The sequence below is a fragment of the Chrysochloris asiatica genome, unplaced genomic scaffold, assembly GCF_000296735.1.
Source record: "Chrysochloris asiatica unplaced genomic scaffold, ChrAsi1.0 scaffold00048, whole genome shotgun sequence".
NCBI classification, from domain to species: domain Eukaryota; kingdom Metazoa; phylum Chordata; class Mammalia; order Afrosoricida; family Chrysochloridae; genus Chrysochloris; species Chrysochloris asiatica.
Genome location: NW_006408566.1, coordinates 9,873,420 through 9,898,799, shown reverse-complemented (window position 1 = coordinate 9,898,799; position 25,380 = coordinate 9,873,420). Strand labels below are relative to the sequence as shown.

Genomic DNA, 25,380 nt, shown 5'->3' with positions numbered 1-25,380 from the left:
CGATGGAGTAGCTGGAGACTTTAGATCCAGAGAGGGAGAGCGACTGTGTGCTGAAGACCTGAGGGATACAGGGGAAGGATTGCATGGAGGGGATTGTAACTATGGCAATGAGACGATATACGATAGAATGAATGTAAAACTAATGTTCTCCCATGTAAGCTATCACATAATTCACAATAAATCATTTAAGAAAAAAAGAATATAGAGCCAGGAATAGAGTTTATACTTTGGACTGGGGTCCCTGCCCTGTTAAGCTCCTTGATGCAAGGAAAGCTTGATGCCAACACACATGGAGCTTTCCAAGCACTGGCGGGCCTACAGCTGCTGAAGGAAGACAATGAATGACTTTTCTCCAGAGTCCGTGCTCTGAGTCTAGACTTCTAACCACCTAAATTATGAGACAGTAACTTTCTGGTTGCTAATGGCAGTAAGTATAGACTTGATAGATAGGGTGAGAGGGCTTCAAAAGGTTCCAACAGAAACATGGAATAGAGAGAGAATGGAATTTGTCCACAAACTTTTGGAAGCCCCTTCTATACAAGACGGTGTAGGCTCCTAGGGTGGGAAAGACCTATGTGTGAGTTGTTTAGGCTATACCTCAGGGCTGCTGATCAGTTTTTCTGAAGATGGACTGGAGAGTTAGGCAGAATTCTGCCCTGGGTAGTGCTCCCGGCTAAAGGTGGAGCAGTCAGGGCACACATGGCAGCTTCTCCAGGCAGGTTCTGCTGCTTCGGGAGAGGACCTCTGGGTTTCTGTGGATCTTCCTCTGCTTTGCCCTGGTTCTCCCCGTATCTGCTCAATGCCTACTTCATTACCTTGTAACCCTCCTTCTACCAGGCCTTCCTCTGCAGGGATGTGCTTTAGGGACTCCTCCTCCTGCTGGCATTTTACAAACTGCATCAGATGGATGCCCCTGCCTGGAAGAGCCGAGCTGGTGATCAGATTCCTCCCATTCCTTAACAGATAGTGTCGTATGAAGCTCAGGCATTTCTGCGAGGGCTGTTTTCAGTGAGGCAGCCTACAAGATGTTTCTTGAAGACAAATACTAATCGATTCTAAATGTCCTTAATCCTCTCTAACTTTGACTTAAGCTGAAAGAATGACAGACAATAAGGGAACTGGGAAAAGCCTATTAAAACAATGTAAAGCCTATGAAATGTAAATGAAATCAAACTACTTGATTCAGTTACCAAAACACAGGGCTGTCCCGGTCATCCTTGACTGTGTAGTACTCCTTGTCAGTTTCAATTGCTTTGGTTAAACCGAAGTCTCCAATCTTCACTTGGTGTTCACTCTCAACAAGGACGTTTCTTGCTGCTAAATCCCGGTGAACATATTGCCGAGAACCCAAATAGTCCATTCCCTAAGAAGAGAAAGGTGGAGCACATTGCTAAAAGTCAGTTCAGATTATACTGGGTATGTATCGCTTCAAAATAAAAGTTTTCAAAAATCATTTCATTTATGTATCACTTATAATTGGGGGGTGGGAGAGGGTTGACATTCATAAGAGAGATAATTTGCCACCCAAATAATGCAGAGCAAAATAACTCAGTACAGGCAGTATATAAAACTTTCTTGGTCTAATTACTAAACTACTACCCATGGTAGTGTGCTGATTTTTAAATCTTTAATATGCTTCTTTGTTTTTACCTTACAAATCTGAACAGCATATTTTAGCTGCTGTTTAAGGTTGATTTTGTTCTTATTCTTTGGAAGATATTCCTTAAGGCTTCCAGAAGGCAGAAATTCCATGATGAGCTTAATACCATTTCCTCCTGTTTGAAAAAAAAAAACACCCATCAGTATGAGAAGGCCAAATAAAGGATCTGTGGGAGAATCCAAGGCACAAGGCCTGCCTGACTTCACAGGCAAGTGACCCAACTTCTTAAGCCCCGGAGCTCAGGATCCTCAACAGTGAACATGGATAGTAACATTTGTGTACCTTGAGAGATAACCTTTGGACTTAGTGGAATAACTGAGGTGCCTTTTGTTGTCTAGGCCTAAGGCATTTGTGTTAATGAATAGGGAGGCTGGCCAAGCCAGAAGGACCACTTCGTGGTTGATATCAACTGACCTCAGCGAGGGAGGGGTGCATGAGTGAAGATTCATGCACATGCAATGAGACCCCAATCAGGACTATGCAAGGAAGCCAATAAAGGTTCTGCACATGGAAGCCCCAAGGAGCTTCCTGGTTAGTGAGAAACATCAACACACACATTGGAGCCTTTATTGGGACATGAAAGGTCTATGCTGGGGATCCTTCCAGAACTCACCTCATTCATCTTTTCTTTGTGCTCATTCTGATTTGCATTCTTTTGCTATAATACATCTACAATTGTAAGCACATTCTATGAGTTCTGTGAGTCATCCTGGTGAATTATCAAACACAAAAGAGTAGTGAGAGCCAGCAGGTGAAACTGAGGAAGCCCAGGGGAGGCCCCTGAGCTTGCAGTTGACATTGTAAAGTAGTGAGAAAACGGAATTTGCAGCCAGCAGGTCTGAAATAAGCGTGTTGGGTGGAGTCCTGACCTTGTGGCTGGCATCTGCCACTGTGCGCTCCGCAGAACAGTGTCCTTTTACCCTTTGAGATCTGACCTAGCTCCAAGTGTCTAGTATTAAAGAGAGAACGTGGGCAGCTATTGTCAGAGATCATTGAAACATGAATTTGATCAAGTCTCACATTATGGGGAACGGACGGATTTTTACTGATTTTTATCTATGAACTAACTCAGAGTCATAAGCACTCACCAGTAAAACAGTGCCGCTGAATCGGTGCTGCTTCATAGAGACCCAGGACAGGGTTTCTGAGGGGTGGCTGGTAGGTTTGAAGTACCAACCTTCTGGTTAACAGCCTAGTGCTTATCCTACAGTGCCACACTGGGACTCCACACTGAACCATTAGGCAGATGCTAATTATTTTCAATTATAAGCCCTGTCATTTCACTACCCATCTTTAAGCACATGACTGGTGTGCTGGCTTGCAAATAGACACAGGCATTAGGAGACACTACTTGCTACCCTGATTTATTGTTGCTGAGTGCCACTGAGTCAGTTCCAACTTATAGGGACCCTGTATAAGGTTTCTGAGGAGCAACTGGAGAGTTTCAGCTGCTGACCTTGTGGTTCAAACCAGGACTGTGGTCGAGTGCTTATCCTACAGCCCCACACCAGGACTCCTACCTTGATTTAGACAACTAGAAATACAAATCCCCTAGCTAGTGGAGTCCTCGTGTGGCACTGTAGAATAAGCACTGGACTGTTACCCACAAAATTGGTGGTTCAAATCCACCAGAGTTCCTTCTCAGAAACCCCATTCAGGGTTGCTATGAGCCGGAACGAACTTGACGGCACTTATGTGCTGGCTTAGAAGACTACGGGAAACAGGAGGATACCAGTTTCCTATGACAGACACATGACTATCTGGACGGGTTCAGAGCAATCCTTAGTGTAGTGTACAAGCATCCTGAGAAATAATGCTGGACTCAACCCCTGGCTGGGAAGAAAGCTGGATAGCTTTCCAGGAAGCTTCCAGCTGCTGAGGATTTGACAACAGTGCTTAACACTTCAAAGTCCAGAGACCTCATGGGGGGCCCCATGAAGGTCAAGGGTTACCTGCTCCACACTGGCCTTCTGAAACCCAGAGTCATTTAGTCTTTAAACCAAAAGGCATTTTGCACAACATACCGTCTTCTGTGCAGATCCCTTTGTACTTCACAATGTTCTCATGATACAGGTTCCTTAGGATTTCTATTTCCTTCTTCAGATCAGCAATGTGGTTGCCTCCACTCTCGGGCTTCAGGGATTTGACAGCCACCTGCTCCCCAGTATTGTCTCCCTCAGGGTCATACCTGCACAGCTCGACCTTCCCAAAGTGGCCCTGGGAGGGAAGAAGGAGGCTGTTACCAGAGAGTCGTGCTCCTCATAGCTGGCCCTGAAGGACACGGGTTAACCAGCAGTCTGACCCTGCAGGCTCATCCCCTGGGTCTTCTTCCTCACCACAGTCCCAACCTCTCTTTGTCTCACATACCATTTCCTCTACTACTGTGCTAAAACAGGGAACCATCATGGGATTAACAAACCAACACATCAATCCTAGTTTCTCTGGGATTGGAAATGTAACCCTAAAGGAAATGAAGGTTATTTCTGGGTCTATAGAACAACTGGCATTCCTTTAAAGCCCTGGGTCTGGGCCACAGAAGAGGCACCATAGCACAGGTGAAGAAAGCATTGCACAGAACACTTCAGAAGACTGCAGGTTGGATTCCGGCTAAGCTACCAAATGGTGATGTGGCTGCAATAGGTCACAAGTCTTCTGAGCCGGTTTCGGCTATACTCAGTGTACACAGTACTAACAAACACTGAGGATTTGCCCAGCACAGAGCCTGGCACAGAGCAGATGCCATAGTCTTGTGTACGGAGACTCAGATCCCAGGAGCTTCTCCAGTCACATTAACTATGAGGAAACTCCCATTTGTGGTCCAGAGGAAAAGCTAGTATTCTACTTTGGCATTCTGTGAAGTAAATCTGTCCCTCATCTAAGCAGCCTCACAGGATATGTGTGTTTGGAAAAATCAGAGACAAGGATTTTTCTATTCCTCCTTATCTATCCCTCTCTTCCTCATCTCTCTCTCTCGTTTCATTCTCCTCCACCCTTAGAGAAAAACCAAGTCTCCTGAGGTTGTTGAGCAATGCGCTGTGAGCATTTAGTCAGGTGTACACGCAGGGAACTGTGGGTGTCAGGTGGAGAAGGCAAAATCCCTTGTGATCAAGAAGTCCTAAAAAACACAGCAGGACTCTTCCTGTCGCCAACAATGACGCCAAATGAGAATGAATGGAGAGCGGCTTTACATGCAGAGAGGGGAAATGTAGTAAACAGGGAACTGTGCCATCAGTAACAAGCACTGGCATCACTTGCCTCTCCCAAATCACGTATCCGCTTTAAGAACCGCTTTTCGAAGTGTGTGGGATCCACCTCAGTTGCTGGTTTTCTTTCTGAAACAATGTCTGGATCTAAGAGAAGAGAAAGGACAATGAATCAACAAGTGACTACTCACTAACAATGACTGCTCCTTTTGATGCCTATCCTGGCCTTCTCGCCAAGGTATCTGCAGGTGTTGGTTAGGGAAGCATAAGACAGCATCTTACTCTGCTCTTCAAGCTTATTAATGTCTCTCATGATGGCTCGGAAGAAGGGCCTCTGACTGGGGTCGTAGTTCATGCAGCGGGTCATCAGATCAGCCAGCTCCTTGCAGGATGGTGTCACTGGTCTGCATCGGCTTTCATAAAACCGCTCTTTCTGTAAAGACAAACAAACCAAGGTGTCACCCACACACCTCTCAGGCCCAGGTCAGGAGTCACTAACTCCTAATTTACTTCCTAACATCTCTTTGTAAAGGTGGATTTCAGAAACACTGTTACTGTTGCCTAATTGCAGCTCAGGCATATCTCAGTCCAGATTCAAAAATGATCCACATTTGGATAAGACTCTTGTGGCACAATAGTGAATAACTGCTATCAGGTTGGAAATGTAAAGGTAGACGTTTTGTAGCAAAAGGAGGGGAGTGTTTGACTTTGCAGTCCAGGAGTGGAGGTCCCTGGGACCATCATGGGAGAAGAGCGGAGAGTAGGACCCTACCCAGAGAAACAGTGACACCAGAGATGGAGGCAGAGACGATGACATGGACAGATGGAGTGGCTGGGGACTCTGGACTCCGGAAGGGAGAGGGTCTGTGTGCTGGTGACCAGGGGTCAGGTTTGTGGGGTATACCCTTTGGTTGTTTGATGATGCATGGAAGGGATTGTAATCATTGCAGTGAAATGAAATACGGTAGGATGAACATAAAGCTAATGTTCTCCCATGAAAACTGTCACATTCACAATAAAAACTTAGATACATATATATTTTTAAAAAGTGATCCACATTTAAGGAAGAAGAGCAGTGTAATACAATAGGATGAATATAAAGCTAATGTTCTCCCATGTAAACTATCACATATTCACAATAAACACTTATACTTTTAATTCCGTCTTTCCATGAACTTTCTTATGAAGCCCCCTTGACCAGCGATCAGGGTTGGAGGAATATAGCAATTGCGGTTTTCTCTAGCCATAGTTTTCTGTATTTTTCAAATTTTCTTTAACTGATTATTAATCTACAATCCACAAATGACAGATTCCACTTTTGAAAATTAAGTGAATTAAAAAAAAAAGTTAAGTGGAACCACCCAGGTCTAGAGATGGATCCCAAGGGCCCCAGTTTTCCTTCTGGTCCTTCTGGGTCCTCAGGTGGGAGTGGAAGCAGGTCCCAGAGGAGAGGCGGCAAAGGCACTGGACAAGAGCTGAAAACCTCCCTGCCTCAGTGTCACTTGCCAGTCCCTGGCCCTACGCTGCAGGGCTGACAGTCACCTGTTGTTGACAACGCAGAGTGACCGCCTCATAGTGGGAAGTAAGCGGGATCCTTCTACCTGCAGCCTGGGCCCTTCCTCACCCCATTTCTGTATGCTCAGCGCTGAGTACACAGCAAAAAAGTCAAACAACAAACCACTGCCATCCAGCCGACTCGGACTCACAGTGACCGTACAGGACAGAGTCCAACTTCCACAGGGTTTCCGAGACTGCCAATCTTTATGGGAGCAGACAGCCTATTTTTCTCCCCAGGAGTGACTGGTGGGTTTGAACCACTGGCCTGGTGGTTAGCAGCTCCCAGTGCCACCAGGAAGGGCTCAATAAACACTGACTCACAGCAATCCTTAAGTATGCTCTTTCTTCCCGAAGGAGGGTAAAGACACAATGAGTTTCCCAAAAGTCTAGGTTGAAAATTCCAAATAGCAGATGTGTAGATCTGATGGTCTCCTCGTGAGTTTTAGCTCAACTCCTCTTTCATAAATTCTAACCGGCAAGTCTTAAAACAGTCTACCTCTGGAATTCTTCCTACAAGCGCACCATCCACTAGGGATTCCTGCTGCTCTTTCCTGGCTCTAGGCTCTCATCAGTGAGAGCCGCACAACATGAGCGTCTCTGCACCCTTCTGTCCATTCCAACCTGCACCCAGATGAACTGCCCCAAAGCCAACAGCGGAGCACCCCACTCCTCCTCCCTGCAAATCCTTCAAAGTCTCCCCATCACCCCCAAGAAGATATAGACCTGTAGCCTGGAATTCAGGGCCTTTACCATCTGACCCCAGGTGACCTTTCCCATTTCATTTCCGCCACTGCCCTCCACATCCCCATGCTTTCCAGATATAACAGAAGTGCACCTCTCTTTGGACTTGGAGTGTTGTCTGCCCCCTCTACATACACAAAGCACGAATCATGGTGGCAGACAATGTCAGCTGCTTTTACAATTTCTTCCCTTTGAACTTAAAGTCTCGACTTTTCCACAGGTAAACACAAGAGGTTCAAGCTCACCCATTTGTTTTCTAGCTGTGGGACCAGGTGAATATCTTGGGCCACCTGTGTCACAATGGCCTGATCTGTAAGAGATGGGGGTGACCTGCCTCCCTGACTCTCAGAGAGCTGTTGTAGATGTTCTGGGCAAAACCCTTATTATTTTAGCCTAATTCCGCTATGAGGCCCTAAGCTCCGTAACAGAAAACAAAACCTGTATCTATCTGATCTATGGTGCTTTTACCTAGGACAGTGGTTGTCTGGCACACAGTAGGTACACAATAAATATCTGTGTGTGAGACAGTGGTTGCACCAATGGGCTCAGACATGGCAATGACTGTGAGAATGCTGTAGGACTGGGCACAGTTTCATTCCGTTGTGCATAAGGTTGCTATGAGACAGAACTGACTAGACGGTACCTAACAACAATAATTTTGCTGAATACACAAACTTGGTCTCTCATACTTCAGACATATTGTCAGGCAGGACCATTTTCTAGAGAAGGATATCATGTTTGATAAGGTGGAGGGTCAGAGAAAAAGAGGAAGACCCCCCAATGAGATGGATTGGCCAAGTGGCAGCATCGATGGACTCAAGTGTGGCAACAGTAGTGAGGTTGGCCCAGGATCGGGCAGTGTTTTGTTCTGCTGTGTAAAGGTCACTATGAGTTGGTACCAACTTGATGGTACCTAACAACAACAACAAACACACATCTTTTCAGAAAAATGAACAAATGAATACTACAATGACTTATATAGTAAATGCAGTGTGCTACATGCAATATTCTGCAAATTAGATATTAGTTATCCTCATTTTATAGATGAGAAGACTGAGGCTCAAGGAAGTTGAGCAATGTTTGCAGTGTCAAAGTGTCAGTACACCTGTGGCGGCAGTTCAAGACCGTGTCCTTCTCTTCCCAGTGTGAGGCTCCCTGAGAGCCCCCGAGATGGCAAGGAGTCCTCACCAAGTCCAAACCCTGGCAGATGGTGGCTCACCTCAATAAGTGTTTTGTCTTTCAGGGGGATCTCGCCATTGTAGCAAATTTCCCACAGTGTGGTGCCAAAGCTCCACTTGTCAGCAGCCACACTCAGGTTCTTGGAGTCTTCAACACACTCGGGAGCAATCCATGGGATGCGTTCTATGCACTCTGGGAGAAAACAACAGACATGTTTACAGATCAGCTTCTAGAATCACCTGGGAGCACATGAGCTCTCTTTAGCTGAAATGAAGACTATTTCAAGCAACATTTATTAACATGGTCCATGGTGACATTAGTCTCGGGGGAGACTGCTAAATGTGCAACTTTCCAGGGTCTGCAGCCCTGGTGCTTGTGACCCAGTAGGGCTGACTGGGGCCAGCAGATGTGGCCATTCATCACAAGCTCCCAGGAATCTTCTGAAGCCCTGTCCCATAAAATGAGAACAGGGAGTCAAGGCTTAGGAGAGAGAAGGATGGGAGAAGAGGCAAACATAGTTAGGGGCAGGCTTGTGTTGATCTCATGAACCCCACACTATTAGCTGCAAAGTGACACTAGTTTTAGGTAGGTAGTTTTCTTTCATTTGACTAAAGAGAACAAAGGGAGGAGAGGCTGAGGTGATGAAGTGGCACATGCTTATTAGCACACAGCTAGCTCTGTTACTGTCTCCTAATCAAGGCCGAGCCAAGAATCGGAGCAGAGACCCCAGCCATGCCCACCAGAAATGCCCTTTACCCAGAAGTCTCAGGACACCTTTTGGAACCAGAGGAAGGGAGCCATTCTTGGGCTGGACATGCAAACAGCCACCTGGCTGCCAAGTCTTCTCATTCCTCCTTCCCAGCACCCACTAGCCTGTCTGCCCCAGATGATGTCCCTGTCATCACCCTGCTGCAGCCCCACCAACAGGAAGACATCTCTCTCCTCCGAGTTCCCAAGTATTTTACTGGAATCTCTCTTGGGACACTCAGACTTCTTTCCTTGGTCTATCTACAGTCACCTACATCTGCAGTTCAGATCTCTCTGCTAAGGACCGAGGGCCACATGATAAATGTCTAAAAGGACAGAGGAGACGTATCAGTCCCCTTCCCAGGAGCACAGGATTAAGGCTGTATTTGTAAGACTTGTACCTTATCTTGGTGCCCTTCCAAATTTAGTTCAAGCTAACTGCAGTGGGTTTCAAAAGGAGCACAGGAGACCCACCTTTGTGCTACCCCTAGCAACTTCATTACAAGGACAGATGAGCTGTCTGCTTCTCTTACTGCACAGTGAACACTTTAATAATAGGCACGGGCTGACCCTCCTGAGCTCCAGACCTCTAACCCCTTCTCCCAAGGGCACACAACTAGGGCCCCTCTCTGGCCTGTCCAGTGGCCCAGGGCTGGGGTCGGGGAAGGCGAAACCTACCTTGCCGGGTCAGCACGGTGATGGGGATGCCAGGGTCACTGAGCTTGATGAATGGGCTGCATTCATTGTCAATGCCCTCGCGGGCCAGGAGCAGATTTTTCGTGCACACATTTCCATGGACCAGGTCTTTATCCTCCTGCAGAATCGTAAGGGCTGAGTTCAGCAAAGCTGCCAACAATGATGCCTGCCTCCTCTACTCCCACACCCCGCTTACAACCCTGGTCCCTAAAATCATCTCCTCCCCTCCTCCCTAGCTTTCTCCCCAATTATCTGTGTGACCTGGGTAAGTACCATTACAATACAATGTCCCTCAGCTTTCGTTCCCTCACCAGTGAGAGGGGGATCATAGTGGAGCATACCTCGTAGAGCTTTTGAGAGAATTCAATGAACTAGGTTCAACACCTCTGTGAAACTACTTCAACAGCTGGCCCATGGAAAGCACTCTATCAGCATTAGCTATTACTGCTGGTAAGAGTTTTATTCATTCATTTGAGAAGCACTGTACTGCTACTCTCCCCACACACTGCAGTACAGAAGTCAGTGTTCTGACTGACAAAGTTTCTCTCTCACTGGGATGACTATGTGAGCAAAGGGAAAAAGCCCTCAACTGCCCAGTTTGACAGGGAATACTAAATCACGAAGTACCAGGCACACCTGTGTTTAACCACAGAGTCCTGGCACTATAGAACTTGAGGAAGGGGTCTGACCTCAGCCTGCTTGGCCAACACCCTCTTCCTGCCACCCGCTCCTAAGACATTCTGGCTCCTAAGGGAACCCCCAGGGACATGAGAACACTCTTACCAGGTAACTCAGAGCACTGGCCAGCTGTTTGGCGACTTTGAACTTCCACGGTGTGGTGAGAGCATCACTTTTCCGGTGCATGAAGAGATCCAGGGGGCCCCCCTCCACAAATTCTTCCACCATGATATCTACAGGCACAAAAATAGCCATATAACAAGCCTGTCTGCTTGTTACAGTACTCTATCTCACCCCCATGTGAAAGCCCAATTTAGTAGATGGTATTCAGCTTGGGAGGACACAAGCCATCTGTAGAAGGTACAAATGGTTTCAAACTCAAGCTCTTGCAATTTCACTCTGGGTGACCCAGAGCAAATGATAAGCTCTCTGCATCCCAGTTTCCTCATTTACAAAAAAGGAACTAGGGCGAGCACTTGGCTTTACACATCTCAACCCCAAGATCTAGGAGTGTGGAGCCAAAGTTGGCAAGAAGCAAACATTTAAGAAGAGAGTGAAAAACAAACAGTTCCATGTCCAGTGTTAACTCAAGCTCAGCATCTAGATTTCCCCAACTGTAAAAAGAGAGACAAGAAGCCAGTGCAACATGAAGGAAGTGTCTGGCTCCAGCTGTCTTCCAAGTATAGTTCCCGTGTCCCCCAACCAGGGCCGACCATTACTCTCAAGAGAGAGCACACTTACTTTCCACGTCTCGAACACAGACACCATAGAGGTACACGATGTGTTTGTGGGAGACCTGTCTCATCATGCTGGCTGCCTCGAAGAAGGCCTGTGGGAGAACAGGACAAAAGGACCTCAAGGGTGAGCCTCCATTGGGCTGTTCCAAAAGGAGCTCTGCTGAGGAAAGAGCTCACGACTGTCACCATGCCTGGCCTGGAAACCTGGTCACCTGGCACTGATGACCCAGCCTTTACCTCTGGACAGATCTGGCCAGGATGTAGGATTTATTTAGAAAATCTTATAGGATGAAGAGTAAGGTTGGTAGGATAAGCAAGTTGACCCTTGTCCCTTTAGATACTCATATCCACTTGGCTCTCTCTAAAGAGCAGTGGGAAATGACACTTTGGGAAATCACAATCGTTAGCACTACAGGCAAATAATGGAAAACACAAGGCAGATCGCTGCTCAAGACTTGGCATTATCACTCTACTAATCTGTGGGATCCTGGCCAAGCCATTTTACTTTTCTGACTGTTAATTGTTCAGAGTGTGAAATGAGAGCCTGGTCTATTTCAGGATGTGAATCCTCAGGCTGCCTCAGGGGCCTCTCTTCAGGGCATGGGAAATAGGTGGTCTGGGCAGGCCAAGTGTGAGGGGCTGTTCAATCCGCCTCAGCTCCAATCCACCCATACTTATTTAATACACTGGGTCTAACCCCAATATTGTATCTGAAGCTATTTTGACTGAAGACAAGTTTGAAAACCACTAGGCCAAAATAAGGCTGAAGGTTCTTCCAAGTGCACTGTGTTCCACTAGCTCCTGAAAATGGAGGATGGGAAGGCTTGGGTTATGAGAAGGCACTTACCAGAGAAATGTCCCTGTGGCTGGGGTCTAAGACTTTGAGGATCACTTTTATTCTCTTTTCTTCAGAAGTTCCTTCATCATCCTTGTAATCTAACAGTGTCCCAGAGTAGATGTGTGTTCTTGTACCTCTCCCAAGGTGCTCACCCTGAGAGAGAAAGCAGGTTACGGTGAACTTTACATAGGGCAGCAGAAGTCTGGTACTGAGACTGTAATACTCCAAACCAAACCAAATGTACTGCCATCGAGTCTGTTTCTACTCATAGCGACCCTGGGAAGGATGGCCGAGACTGTACATCTTTATGGGAGCAGACAGCTTCCTCATTTTCCTGCAGAGTGGCTGGTGGGTTTGAACTGTTGACCTTGCAATTAGCAGTCCAGTGCTTATCCTACAGTGCCACCAGGGCTCCTGAGTTCTTTAATGGAATGGGGTGAACATAAAAGAGCCCAACATTCACAAGCGTATCCTGGTAAGGCCTCCAGAGGCAACTAAAAGTATGTGGCCAAGCAGTTTGGCACTTCCTGGGCTGCCTGAGACACTTCACACTCTTCCTAAAATGCTCTTTGCTTTTCTCCTCTAGGAACAGCCTGTGATTAAAACACAATCTTCACATACTCTCATATTACAAACAGCACCCCAGTAGGTAGCCACAGTAGGCCTATCCTAGGCCTCCAGGCTAGATGCAGAGCACATGTTTGAGTGTACAGCAAAGGGCCTTGGACGTCCTGGCTCTACAGCCTGCTGACTGAACTGACCACTCTGTAAGTAGGGATGGTAGCAGTACCCAATCAAAAGATTCTTGCAAGAATCAAATAATTATAAAGTCTCCTGGTACAGACTCTGGCATGTGATGGGTAGAAGCCAAGTAGAGTGACTTTGCTTTGATAGCTCTTTAAGTCAGGTGTTCATTATTTCTCCCACTCCAAGTGTTCACTTTCCATCCATTTAGCATGTGTGTGTGTGTGTGTATGCAAATGTGTTAGAATCAGTGATGAAAATTACATATGAATTTTGCCCTATCAAACCCACTTTTAAGAATCTATCCCAAAGATACACTTATAAAAATACAGTTATGCATACAGCTACTTATTTCAGCCCTATTTGTAACAGCAAAGTATATGAGAGTCTAAACTCCATCAATTGGGAACTGGTTGAATAAATGAAGGTAGAGCCACATAGTGGAGTACCACAAAACTAAAAAGAAATGAAGACGTTTTCTATAAACCACTATGAGTGATACCAAGAATACGTTTTTGAGGAGACAGACATTGGCCAACTCTGAATAGTCGTAGCTTTGTAGATTTGACTCAGAAACAATGCAACTACCTTTCATATCTATAATAAAATTAATTTTTAAAGGAAGACTTAAAAATCCAAAGTGAAATAAAACATGAACCTAAGCATGTGCTCAGTTAATAGCCTAATTACATAAACAAATCACTTCCAGTGACTTTAAAACAAGTTATTTCCTGTATATCCCAATGGAATGTCTTAAAGACAAAAAAGAATTCCAAAAGCAAAAACTTAAAACTGTTTTCAAGTCATCATACTGCTGCTGGGAGTGCTTGTACTATTTTATTATGAGACTGTGATACGTGTAAGAAGCGCTGAGGGTGCTGTCCGATAAGCACTGGACTAATAATTGCAAGGTCACTGATTAAACTCCACTAGCTGCTCCAATGGAGAAAGATGCAGCTTTTTGTTTCTGTAGAGTTACAGCCTTGGGTCATTATGAGTCAGAATCGACTTGATGGTGGAGTGTGTGTGGGTTGGTGGCATACCTAGCACGGGACAAAGCAAGCAAGTATACTGGCAGTAAGAACTGGGGCTTTCAACATGGAAGGAGGTACAATTAGCAGTTTGAGGAAGCTAAACATCAAAAACCCTGTACCTGCCCTGAAGTTGAGTCAGAAGTATCCTCCTGAACAGATGACACATTTTATCTTAAAAACAAACAATTTAGCACCATCTACTGAAAAGGCTAGGGAGTCCTGGTGTGGCACTGTGGGCTGATGTGCCAGACTGCAAAGTCGTTTGAACTGCAAGGTTGGAGGTTCAAGCTCACCAGCTTCTCCTCAGAAACCCTATACAGGGTCGCTATGGGTCTGTACTGGCTCGGCACTTAACAACAACAACACTGAAAAGGCTGAGAATCAATGGGCATAAGTAATGGTTCCTTGCATATTCAAATCTCATTTCCACTACATAGCCTCAAGGCTCCTTGAAAACATGGCTAATTTCAGATGTGGGGTAGACATGCGTAACATCAGCCTGGAAACAAATAATTACATCAGAAAAGTAAAACAACTACAACTGCAACTGACCAAGATCCTGTCAAAGGCTCAGGTTCCAGCTTGACCAACTGCCCCCTGGCCAAAGTAGGGACAATGTGAGCATCAGCATGGACATCTGTTCTGGATTAAAACATATTCATTGTTCAAACCCATGAGTCTATAATGATGCCACCAAAGTGAGTGGTATGGGAAGTAAATGAGATAATCTCTACAAAACCGTTAGCACATCTGTCTCTAGGGTCTCCTCTGACTTAAGTGTCACTGATCCTGATTCTTGATTCCTCAGTCTTTGGAAATCAAAATGTGATTCCTGAAACTGAGGTGTTGTTGAGCTGCTGACAGTCCCTGGTAAATGCAGAAAATGCACTGGGACTGATACCTAGAGAATCAGACCCATCCCCCACAGAAATGTACCCAACTGTTAATCAAGTATATTAATTTGCACAAATGCTACCATTTGTCATCTGTCAGAGCAGAATGGTGAGACATCCGCCCAGTCTGCGTTGGCCTGGTAAGGTCTTGGACTATTCATTAAAGCTGCAGTTATCAAGGAACAATCAATCAGAGTTTATGGGAAACGGTGTTCCCAGAACATCCCGTAAAAGCCATATGCTTTCAGAATAATCATTCTTCCCCAGAAGGTTACTGACTCCAGTGGTCAAGTCATGGCACCATGCTGTCAGGATCCCGCTGCAGCCCACCAAGGCGCCTTTATAATTATTTCATATGTCTCTTCTAGCCATATGTTTGTAACACCCACCAAATGACTTTTCCTGATGGGTCTGGGTAAAAGTAGGTACAGGAAGATGCTAATAGGAGTATATAACGTTTCAGTTGAGAGTGACTGTTAACACTGTGCACTGTAATTGTAAAAACTTGGAAATTTAATGAGGGGATTGGTCAATCTTGCCATCCTGCTGAGTTTAAAATGAGCCATCTCAGAGGCAGAATGGAGGATCTCACTACCAACAAGAGCCTGAGACCCATGCATGCTGAACCTCCTTGACCCAGGACGCAGAGCTGTGACACCAGAGGAGTGGCAGCAGCAGAACCAAGAGATAGAGTTGTGAGCTTCTTAGCAAAAGTACCAAGTAAAGCCTATGGGAAGGAGGTTCGTTTGTGGATTGGGATGCTCCAGGCACTTAAGTGGGGAAGCAAGGTTTGTTAGAGACGAGTGCCTTTGGAGCATTTTTCAGCAGCCCTTTGTAACACTGCCCAAGGAGAGCAAAGGCCTGGTTAAGGGACCAAAGGCCAGAGAGAGGTCTGCCTGCAGGCCTGACTGAGAAGACGCGGTCCTGACTGAATCATAACATGTTAAAATCCCTAATAAACCCCATAATCATGAGACTGGTGTCTGAGTTTGTGTGTGGCCTTTGTGACAAAGCCAGCTAAGAAGTTCAGAGTGCTGTGGGAGGGACGGCTGGTATAAGAACAGGTGAAAAGGGTGGAGAGTAGAGTCAACCTTGGACTGGTGTGGATGGTGAAGTCAGAGGAGGTCCGATGCAGGCCCCATGTCATACTTTCCACATTCCCTGTACTTCTGCACCTTAAGCCTTATCTCTTGATAATGTGACTGACAAGAGTCCACCTCCTTCCTCACTAGACTGCACTTGAGGGTAGCAATCCTGGCTGCCCATATATAAGTGGCTCAATTGCTGTTGGCTAAGTGAATGCTGAAGGGATAAACCAGAGACTCAAGGGAATGGAGAGAGCAGGTGGGGAGAAAGAAGAAACCCAACCCCTGCATGTAAGAATGGGCCATGCCACCCTAGAGAACCCCCAAACACTTGACTGTTCAGTTTCTTCAAGGAAAAATTGTCACTGAGGAGCCTGAAAGAGGTCAACAGGATGCCAAGCCACCAGCGGACCATCTGAACTGATACAACAACGGAAAGAACATCTTGTTCTTTCTCTACCAGGATTCCCCCAAGCCCAGACTTCATTTCCACCAAGTCTGTTTCGCTGGAGCAAGGTGGGACCAAGGCTAGACACAGGAACTACAGCAAAGACTCACTTGAATGATATCTTTTTTGAGGATCCGATCGAAACTCAGTTGGCTCATGGGGTAGACGGGTTGCCACTCCTGGGCTTTCTTGGTAGCCACCAGCAGATTGGAGATTTCTGTGGAGAGATCGGAGAGGTCTGTACATGGTAGTGAAGGCCCCAAATCCAGCCTGCCGATGCCTGCTGAACCACAAGGTTTGCGGAACACACGTGTGTATTTGTTGGTTGAGTCATTCAATGCTTATTTATTAACTACCAGATTCCTGTCCACCAAGAGGGGAGATTAATAATAGTCAAAAATAACCAACTAATCAAATGATTTTGTGCAGCTAAAATAAAGGACAGGCTTCTGGTGTTTCAAGATGGACACCAGCCAGATCTGTCCTAGTAAGGAAAGCCAGGGAAGGTTCCTCTAAGGAAACTTTAAAAGCTAATAAAGAAAACACCAAGAAGGAAGTGAGTGGGTCTATTTAGTTTTCTACGCTGCCCCCACTGCCCTGTCCACAGTAGTCATTCACTAAGTACTTGTTAAATGCATGAGTGAATATGCACGGTATGATATGAGGGATGAGACCAGAGATGGGAGGAAGCAGCAGTGCTCTGGACTTAGGATGTGATGGGAACCAAGGTGGGAAGGTGGAAAACGCTGGTTTTGTGCCAGAGGAGCAGGACAAGTAACCCAGAAAGAAAGTCATGTCTGAATCTCTGAACTTCTAGGCCAGCAGGCCCGAGAGAGGAGGCGATTAACAAATGTCTGCCAAATGAACAGACTCAGAATGGACTAGCACCCAAATCCTACGGATTCAAACAGCAAACTAAACATGTCACAAAATCTGCAGTGCCATGTCGGCACAGGTAGATACTTGGGCACTGATAGTCCACAGATGTTGTTTTGCTGACACGGAGCCACTATGAGCTGCAACGTTGTCACATGGGAAGATGGTAGCTTCTAGGTTCTGGCTTGCAGTGCAAGGTATTTTGGGAATCCTTGAGGGTTTCTATGTCTTTTTTTTTTTTTTAATGAGGCAGAAATAGTGAAATAACAACAGATGTTTCCCTTCCATTCCACTTTCCTGTAAAAGAAACAAAGTCTTGATTCTTAGATCTTAATAGAAGGAAGTTCCCCAAAGGTCTAAAAGGAGAAGCAGGACAATTTATGGGGGCGGCCGCCACATGCCACTAGGAGGCAATAGCTGTGCAGCACAGGGTCCCTGACACTGGGACATGTGACTCTGATGTGGTTTCTTAAATCCTCACTACCCTGCAGAGTTCTTCCCTTCTCTGCCCCTCCTCTACCTTCCCTCTGCCCCAACGATTTTATAGCTTCAATTTTCTGACTGCTTTCTATGTCAGCCTCTGTTCCAAGAGATTTACATATATTTACTCGTTTACCCCATCGCAATCCATGAGGTGTGTGCTATTCTTTCCCACATTATGTACCGCAGAAAACAGATTTCAAGAGAAAATAGTTTGCCTAAGATCAAGCGCAGTCAGTAAGTCACAGATTTAGAATTCACAGTGATGTCTGGGAGGGCTTGAACCTTTTCCCATTCCATAGCACTACCTGGGCCTAGTGGGTTCCTGGATGCTGTCTTCAGATACAAGCGTCTCCTTTTTCTAGCCTACCCCACTCCATACTGCTATTCTGACCCCACCCCACCAGGAAAATCAGAGGGAAAGAATCAACTTGGGGCTGCCCAAAGGAGTGATGACATCAAGATAGGGCCTCTTTGAATGAAGAGGGGCCAGGGCGGTAGAGGCATTTGGAAAATTAGAACAGGAAAGGGGGACGATGAGAACATGGCACTATGGTCAACTCTGTGAGGTGGGGAGTCGCTTAACCTTTATGAACCTGTATTTTCATGAAATGTTTCAAGTGAGAAACCAGGTCAGGGTCTGTCTGTCAGCCCCTGTGGTTAGGAAGCCAAAGGAGTTGGGAAACCCAAAATGACATTCTTTTTACTTTTCATGATTTCACCACTTCTCTAATTTACAGGTGGCAAAGGGAAGATAGCAGGCTTCTGAGGACCTGTGTCAGGAACCTCACAGACAGGGCTTATTCCAACCAGTCATCAAGTGTTAATGCGAGAGACCCAGATTGTGTCTTCAGAGTTCATAATCAAGGACACAAACACTCAATACTTTCAGGGCTGAGTTCCAGGAGCTTCTACAGAAGTCATGAGAGGTTCAACTCCCATTTCTGTGCTTCCCTTCTCCACATTCCCGCCTTCCCGGGCCTGGGTTAATGGGGGTGTTGTCTAAACCAGAGACCTCCCCACCTGAGCCCTGCAAAGAATTCAGGTCCCTGCCTGCAGCCTATCCTCACCTTCTCTCTTCCTTGCTTCCCACCCTCACTTAGAGACTACTAATTCCTAAGAAAGCAAAAACTGTTTTAATAACCAGAAGGAGAATTTATGTGAGTACATACAGACACTTGGCTTTAAGATTTTAACTGGCCTGAGACCTCATGGCTATCTGGCAGATGTGTTTGCAGAACATCTCCAAGTATAAAATTAGTCATTCCTCAAGACTAACAGGGAACTCTTTCTGAGCCAAGTGATGAGTCTGTCACTGCGAGATCAAACATCAAGAACTCAGATCCCTTTCTGTCCTGGTGGTGATTCCTCTGCCCAACCATGACTTAATTACAGACTCACTGATGCAAAGGAACACCTCTAAGCATCTCATACCCCACACTTAGTGGGGGCGCTCAGGAGCAACTACACTCATTGTCCTTTGTCTAGGGCCTGAGCCCTTGTAAGGAAGGATCTGACACATTCAGGGCAATGTCTCATGGTCAGGGAACACAATATGCAAGGGATCTGACATTTGTGCAGTCCTGGTACTCAAACCCCTCTTTGAATTTGACCCTCATGACTTCATTCCCCTGGGCCTGTTCCTTCATCTGTAAAATGAGACACCTGACCAGATGACCCCCAAGCAGTCCTCCCAGTCCACACATCCTATGTCTGTAGTTCACCAGTGACGTGTGTGCATGGGGCTTCAAAAAGACTGGTTGAGCTCTTCCTCCTATCCATTTGGCTCGTTGCTCCTTCATGGCTACCCCTGCCTGCAGAACGAAGTCCAAGCTCTTTAGTATGGTACCTAAGGGCTCTCATGATCTGAAATCTACCCCTTTTTATACTCAGCTTCCCCCCTTTTTTTCAACTTCACATACACATTAACCACCAAGAACCTTTCTGAAGTGCCTGCTTTTGCCTGTCACTTTGCTTCTGCATATGACCTTTGCTTTGTTGGAAATGTCGGTGTCTAACCTCCTGCTCAATGTCCCACATAGTTCTAGGTCTGCCTCCATGTCATGTTACTCAGGCTTTCCATGTCATGTTACTCAGGGATCCTGATCGTCCCCTTCTTTTGGCCGCCAGGGTTTAGTATTTGTTCTGATTAAAATGCCCACCACCTACTACAGTGAGCCCATCTATCTGTAACATTTTCTGCATTAAACTGAAAACCCTCAGAGAACAAGGGCTGGGTACCATCCATTTCTGATTCTTAGCATCTAGTGCAGGTCTTGACTCACAGAGGATGTACCTGGACCATTTCGCTCATAAATAAGTAACAAGGAAACGCAGTATTTTAGGGCAGCTTTAAAAAGGCTTCTGCTACTAATCTTAAGCATGCCTTTCTGCAATCTGGCATGTGGAGAAAAGAAAAAATGGTATTTCTTTTCTGTAGTAAATGCTGGATTTGAACAATGGAATCCAAGTTAAAAATAGACTTGTAACAAAAGTCAGTGAAAAAATAACCAGAAACTGTGGGGAAGGGCCATGTTTTCTTAACCAAGCAGCATCTTTGGGTTCATTTGGACATTAGAACAAGTAAGAGACACCAAGGGGCAGAGGGCTTCACCACGGGAATACAAACCTCGGGGCTTGGGTTGGCAGCAGCGTTTCAGCACAAAGCTGATGTTGTCGGTGCGCAGGATCTGCTTCTTGAGGTGGCCCATGAGGTCTCCCAGGCTGGGGAAGCTGTGGTCTGAACCGTGCAAGCTGTAGTGGCCCTTCTGTACCTCGATCTGAAAGTTCTTAAACTGTTTCTGACCACCCAGTACCTGCCATTCAGAAAACGACCAGAAATTATTTTTTTATAAAGGGATCAACAAATACACCATGGGTCCTTGAGTGGTTCAAATCCACCAGCCACGCCTCAGAAACCCTGTACAGGTTCACTATGAGTCGAAACGGACTCATATTTATATTCACATTAAAGAAGTTGGATGAATGGTATATAAAAAAAACTTCACTATCTCTAGCTTTTCTGTAAATCTAAAATGATTCAAAAATAAAAGGTTGATTATAAATAAACTCACCATTGACTAATAAGTGAATAACTGATAAAAGAGGGTCAAGGAGGAAGTAACCACTAGGAAGACAGCGTAAAAAAGCAGTTTCCACAATAGCCTCACCTGTTTTGTGACCTGTAAGATGAGTATTAGGATAGTACTGACCTCACAACACTGCTGCTAGAGTACAGTCCATGTAAACATCTTAGTACGCACTCTATAAGGATGTTGTTGTTACTAAGTGCCATCGAGTTGGTTGTGACTCATAGCAACCCTGTATAGGCATTCTAAGGATCAGCTGGTGTGTTTGAGCCATCAACCCTGAGGTTAGCAGTTCAGTGCTTATCCTACAGTGCCACACCAGGACTTCCTATAAGGATTGTTGTTGTTGTTGTTGTTATGTGCTGTGGAGTCGGTTTCGACTCATAGCGACCCTTTACAGGGTTTCCGAGCCTGTAAATCTTTACAGGAGCAGAAAGCCTCATCTTTCTCCCGTGAAACAGCTGGTAGTTTCGAACTGCTGAACTTAAGGTTCGCAGCCCGATTTGTACCCACGACACGCTACAATGTTAATGCCCATGTAACAATACCTACCCTAAAACTATTTATCCAGGAACTCCCTCAAACTGAGCCCTTCTGATCCACACATTTGTTACAGGAGAACCACAGTGGAAACTGGTATTCAGCTGCCTTGGTCCCAAGGCTCTCTGGTGCCACCGATAAGTATGCACAGAAGGTTTCTTTCATGGGCACTTTTTGTATGTTGTTGTTGCTGTTAAGTGCTTTTGAGTCTGTTCTGACTCACAGCAACCCTATGTAGGGTTTCTGAGCAGTGACTGGTGGGTTTGAACCACTGACCTTGCTTATCTTACAGCACCAAGGAAACTATTTTAGTGGCTAAGAGTGAGAGCCAGAAAAGCCTACTTTCTGTGTAAACTAGAGCAAGCTATTTAAAATCTCAGTGCCTCCGTTTCCTCATCTGTACAATGGGATAATACCACCTATCCTATTGGCTTTGTAAGTGCTGAGCACAGCACCTAGTGAGTTAAAACACACAGCAATATTCGTATCTATAAAAAAGCTCTGGTGGTGCAATGGTTAAGTATTCAGCTGCTAACCCAGAGGTCAGGGGTTCAAGCTCATCCAGCGGCTCCATGGGAGAAAAGACCTGGTGATCTGTTCTCATTAAGATTATTGTTGAGTGCTGCTGAGTTGGTTCCAACTCAGAGTGACCCTGTACAGGGTTTCCAAGGAGCACCGGGCAGATTTGAACCACCAACCTTGTGGTTTGCAGTCCAGTGTTGATCCTCCAGTGCCACAGTGTAAGAGTTAGGCCAGGAAACTGTGTGGCAGTTCTACCACTGTCCTATGGAATCACTAGGAGACGTAACTGACTAGACGGAACACAGCAGAAACAATCATTATCTACTGTTTCCCCCGGGGAACTGACACCAGGGAGGCCCCGTTATGGAATCACTGACATTCTGGGTACAGCACGGGAATTGGGTTGGCTGTTTCATGCATCCATTGATGGTGGAGGAAGATTAAGCTTCCTCTAATGACTGTGTCCTGGTGTGGTGCTATAGGATAAGCACTCAACCTCAAGGTCGGTTTGAACTGCAAGGTCGGTGATTCAAACTAGCCAGCCGCTCCTCAGAAATTCTATACAGGGTCGCTATGGGTCAGAACCAACTCGACGGCACTTAACAGCAACAACTGATAAATAAGAGGTCAGGCACTCTGTCAAGGTAACAAGACTGACAGATTCTGAGAAAATGAACCTGTACCAGCCAGGAGATCCAACTGTGCAGGAACAACCCCCCCAGGCAGGGAGTGGCCCCTGGAGACTTCGCCTCCAATGACTGGCAGCACTGGGTTCCTTCTGCCATTTCCTCTTCCTACTCTTAACTCAGCCCTGGCCTCTCAGGCTCACTAGCACTTTGCCTTCCTGCATCAGAGGGCAACAATACACTAGTGTGCTGACACCCACCTGACGTGCTCTTCCTCTACCCCAGTTCTCCCAGTTCTCACTGAACCCAATCAGCACTAATCTATCTACTCAGACTAACTTTTATAAAACTCACCATCTTTAAAAAATATTCCACTTCTTATATATATATATATATTTTTAATGTCATGAATAACAAAGGCATTTGTGGCTAGTGAAATATGGTCAAGAATTCTGGCTCACATCTTGGCCTTCAAGGACCTCCCTCAAGTCATTCCTGACTTCCAACTTCACTAGAATTACCATTAAGCATCTCCACGTACTGTCAAAATGGAATGGCAATTTTTCTGATAGTGTCTGTGGGGGAAACTGTGATGGACTACGTTGGTAAGGCAGCTTCCTGAGCACTGTTTGTAGCAGAGAATGCTGTAAACAAGTTCTGAGTCTGTGATAAACTTGGCACATTCTATTAGAAATCAACTTCCCTAAATAATTACAGTACACTCTCCCCAAGTGTTTGAGGCAAGCTGACTTCTGAGCTATAGTCTATCCTCTAGAGCCACAGTGGACCCCTGCCGTGGGTCCCTGGAGGACCAAAGGGCCATGAGGAGGAAAGGGGACAGCCTTTGGTGGCTCAGGAGCAGCCTCCTTTTGGGAAGTAGGTTACTCTTGTCAACAATTCTCTTAGAGACGAAAGCTTTTCAATACCCAGCCCCGAAGGCAGTCCTCTCTGCAGCAGCTCCTGGACCATGTCCCACTGGACACACCATAGCTACAGATAGTTTGGTCCACCTCAGTGTCCTGACTGACCTCAGACTTTTCAAAGCAGGTGACGGTCATGAGGATGTTGTCAAAATCGGTGCAGCTCCACCTCAGCACATACATCCCTTCTTCGCTTCCTTCTTGCCGCAGTTTGTTGATGGCATACTCTGTGCTGGAGGGGGAGATGAAGAAAGTAGGAAACACTCAGGCCAAGCAGGAGCACTCTAAGCTACTGGGATAGTCACTCCCCTGAGCTATTACCTGTCTTCATGGCCCCATCACCTTTCCTGCCTTCGGTCTGGACGCCCTCTCTGACCTTGTATGTCAGGCATGCTGAGCTCTTGAGGGCGTCTCGAGACATAAAACCCTAGACAGGGTCATTATGAGTTGGAACCGACTTGATGGCACTTCACAACAAAAATGTCTAGATGGGGATACAGCCTGCTGTCCAAGTCACTGAGTCCTGCTTGCCCCAAGTTCCCCAGACGTTCTGTCTCCAGCACCAATCAGAAGAATCTCCCCAAGGCTGGTGATCAGGAGCTGCCAGTAATGCAGTGGCCAGGATCCCAATCCTCCCCACCACTCCCAGCCAGCACAACTAGAACATGAGCTTCAGGGCAGGGTTTTGGGCTGTTTTGTTCATTGCTATGTCCCCAGTAACCAAAACATGCCTGGCACAGTTGGTGCTCACAAAATAACACGTTGAATGAGTAAGTCATTGAGAATTAGAAAGGAGGTAGTAGGGAATATACCTATCTTGTACTCATCGTATCCCCAGGACCCATCAGTCCCAGGGATAGAGGACAGAGAACGCTGGTTAAATAAATCATTGTATGAGGTCACTCCTGCCTAGTGCATGCTCAGTAAGTATTAATTAAAGATGAGTGGCATGGCCACGGTGTTTTAAAAAGGCAGACATTAAGTACTTTCTGATTGCTCCAAACCTTCATGCATACCGAGTCTTCATCTGGACGACCCTGTCCCTCTTTATGACCTGATAAACTATCATTAAATCCTTCAGGTTAAACATCATTTGAATGCTGCTCACCCTGGGCAGACTCCTTAGTCAATGAGTTTCAGGCTCCCACAGAACATCAAGCACTCAGACATTCACAACTACTGAGTCACTGCCATGTGGCAGACCCTACTATAGGTGTCCTCCTTTTTGAAGTTCAGATTCTGGGGGGTGATGAGAGTCAGACAAGACACAAAGGGACAAATAAATAGATCTATGGCAGGGGTGACACATAACACTAAAGTAAAAGAAAGCAGGGTGACAGGGTCAGGGAGTACAGGGGAAATGGTGTTGTTATCTGACGTAAGGTGCACCGGGAGGATTTCACTGAGAGGTGATATCCAAGTCACACCTGACGGAAGTGGAGGCTGCCTAGGTCCTGGAGGAAGGACATTCAGGGTAAAAGGAACAGCACATGCTAGGACTCTGAGGAGAACCAAGGTAGGGATGGCTGAAGAGCAGACTTTATTATAATACTCCACCCCTTGCTTAGCAACTGTTTGTACATCTGTCTCCCAGGAACCACACCACTAAAAACACCTGTCCAAGAGGTAACCAGGATACAGAAGAAGATGGGAGGCGGCTGAAGAGATGCTTCTGCAGTCTGAGAAGAGACTCAGAAGCAAGACAGTAGCCGGGTTCCTTGGCATGAATGGTGCTCACCTGTAAGAGGGAGTTAATGAGATCACTGCTGCCTCAAACGTCGGAACTTAGGAAAATGGGAGGAAATTACAAAGAAGTAAACCTCAGTTCCATATAAAAAAGTCTGTTCATCAATAACGGCTAGAGTTGTGATCTACTGGCAGTCACCACCAGAGGAATTTGAGCGCAGGCTACCAGTTCTGAAATCCAGGTGGGACTAGATCCCACTAAATCCCACAGAATCCCTGCACACTCGCCTGGTATTTGAGGGCAGGTGTCACAGGACTGTTTGCTACACTGCCTGATGTTGATCACCTATATCATACTCTTCGTTAATCATCCACCAACTTTGATGAAATAAGGAGTTAAG

General features: G+C 46.0%; 1 protein-coding gene across 1 annotated transcript in view; it reads right to left on the bottom strand.

The window, feature by feature from the left end:
- The window catches only part of JAK1 (Janus kinase 1), a 65,503-nt gene that overhangs the window by 10,916 nt on the left and 29,207 nt on the right, over nt 1–25,380 (bottom strand). Inside the window, exons 9-21 of the mRNA XM_006862458.1 lie at nt 23,384–23,525; nt 20,226–20,397; nt 16,351–16,457; nt 12,046–12,189; nt 11,203–11,290; nt 10,567–10,694; nt 9,766–9,901; nt 8,381–8,532; nt 5,146–5,296; nt 4,916–5,010; nt 3,685–3,877; nt 1,651–1,775; nt 1,191–1,363 (exon numbers count right to left, since the gene is read on the bottom strand). Of these exons, the coding sequence (XP_006862520.1) occupies nt 1,191–1,363; nt 1,651–1,775; nt 3,685–3,877; nt 4,916–5,010; nt 5,146–5,296; nt 8,381–8,532; nt 9,766–9,901; nt 10,567–10,694; nt 11,203–11,290; nt 12,046–12,189; nt 16,351–16,457; nt 20,226–20,397; nt 23,384–23,525 (1,806 nt within the window). The remainder of the gene's footprint in view (nt 1–1,190; nt 1,364–1,650; nt 1,776–3,684; nt 3,878–4,915; nt 5,011–5,145; nt 5,297–8,380; nt 8,533–9,765; nt 9,902–10,566; nt 10,695–11,202; nt 11,291–12,045; nt 12,190–16,350; nt 16,458–20,225; nt 20,398–23,383; nt 23,526–25,380) is intronic.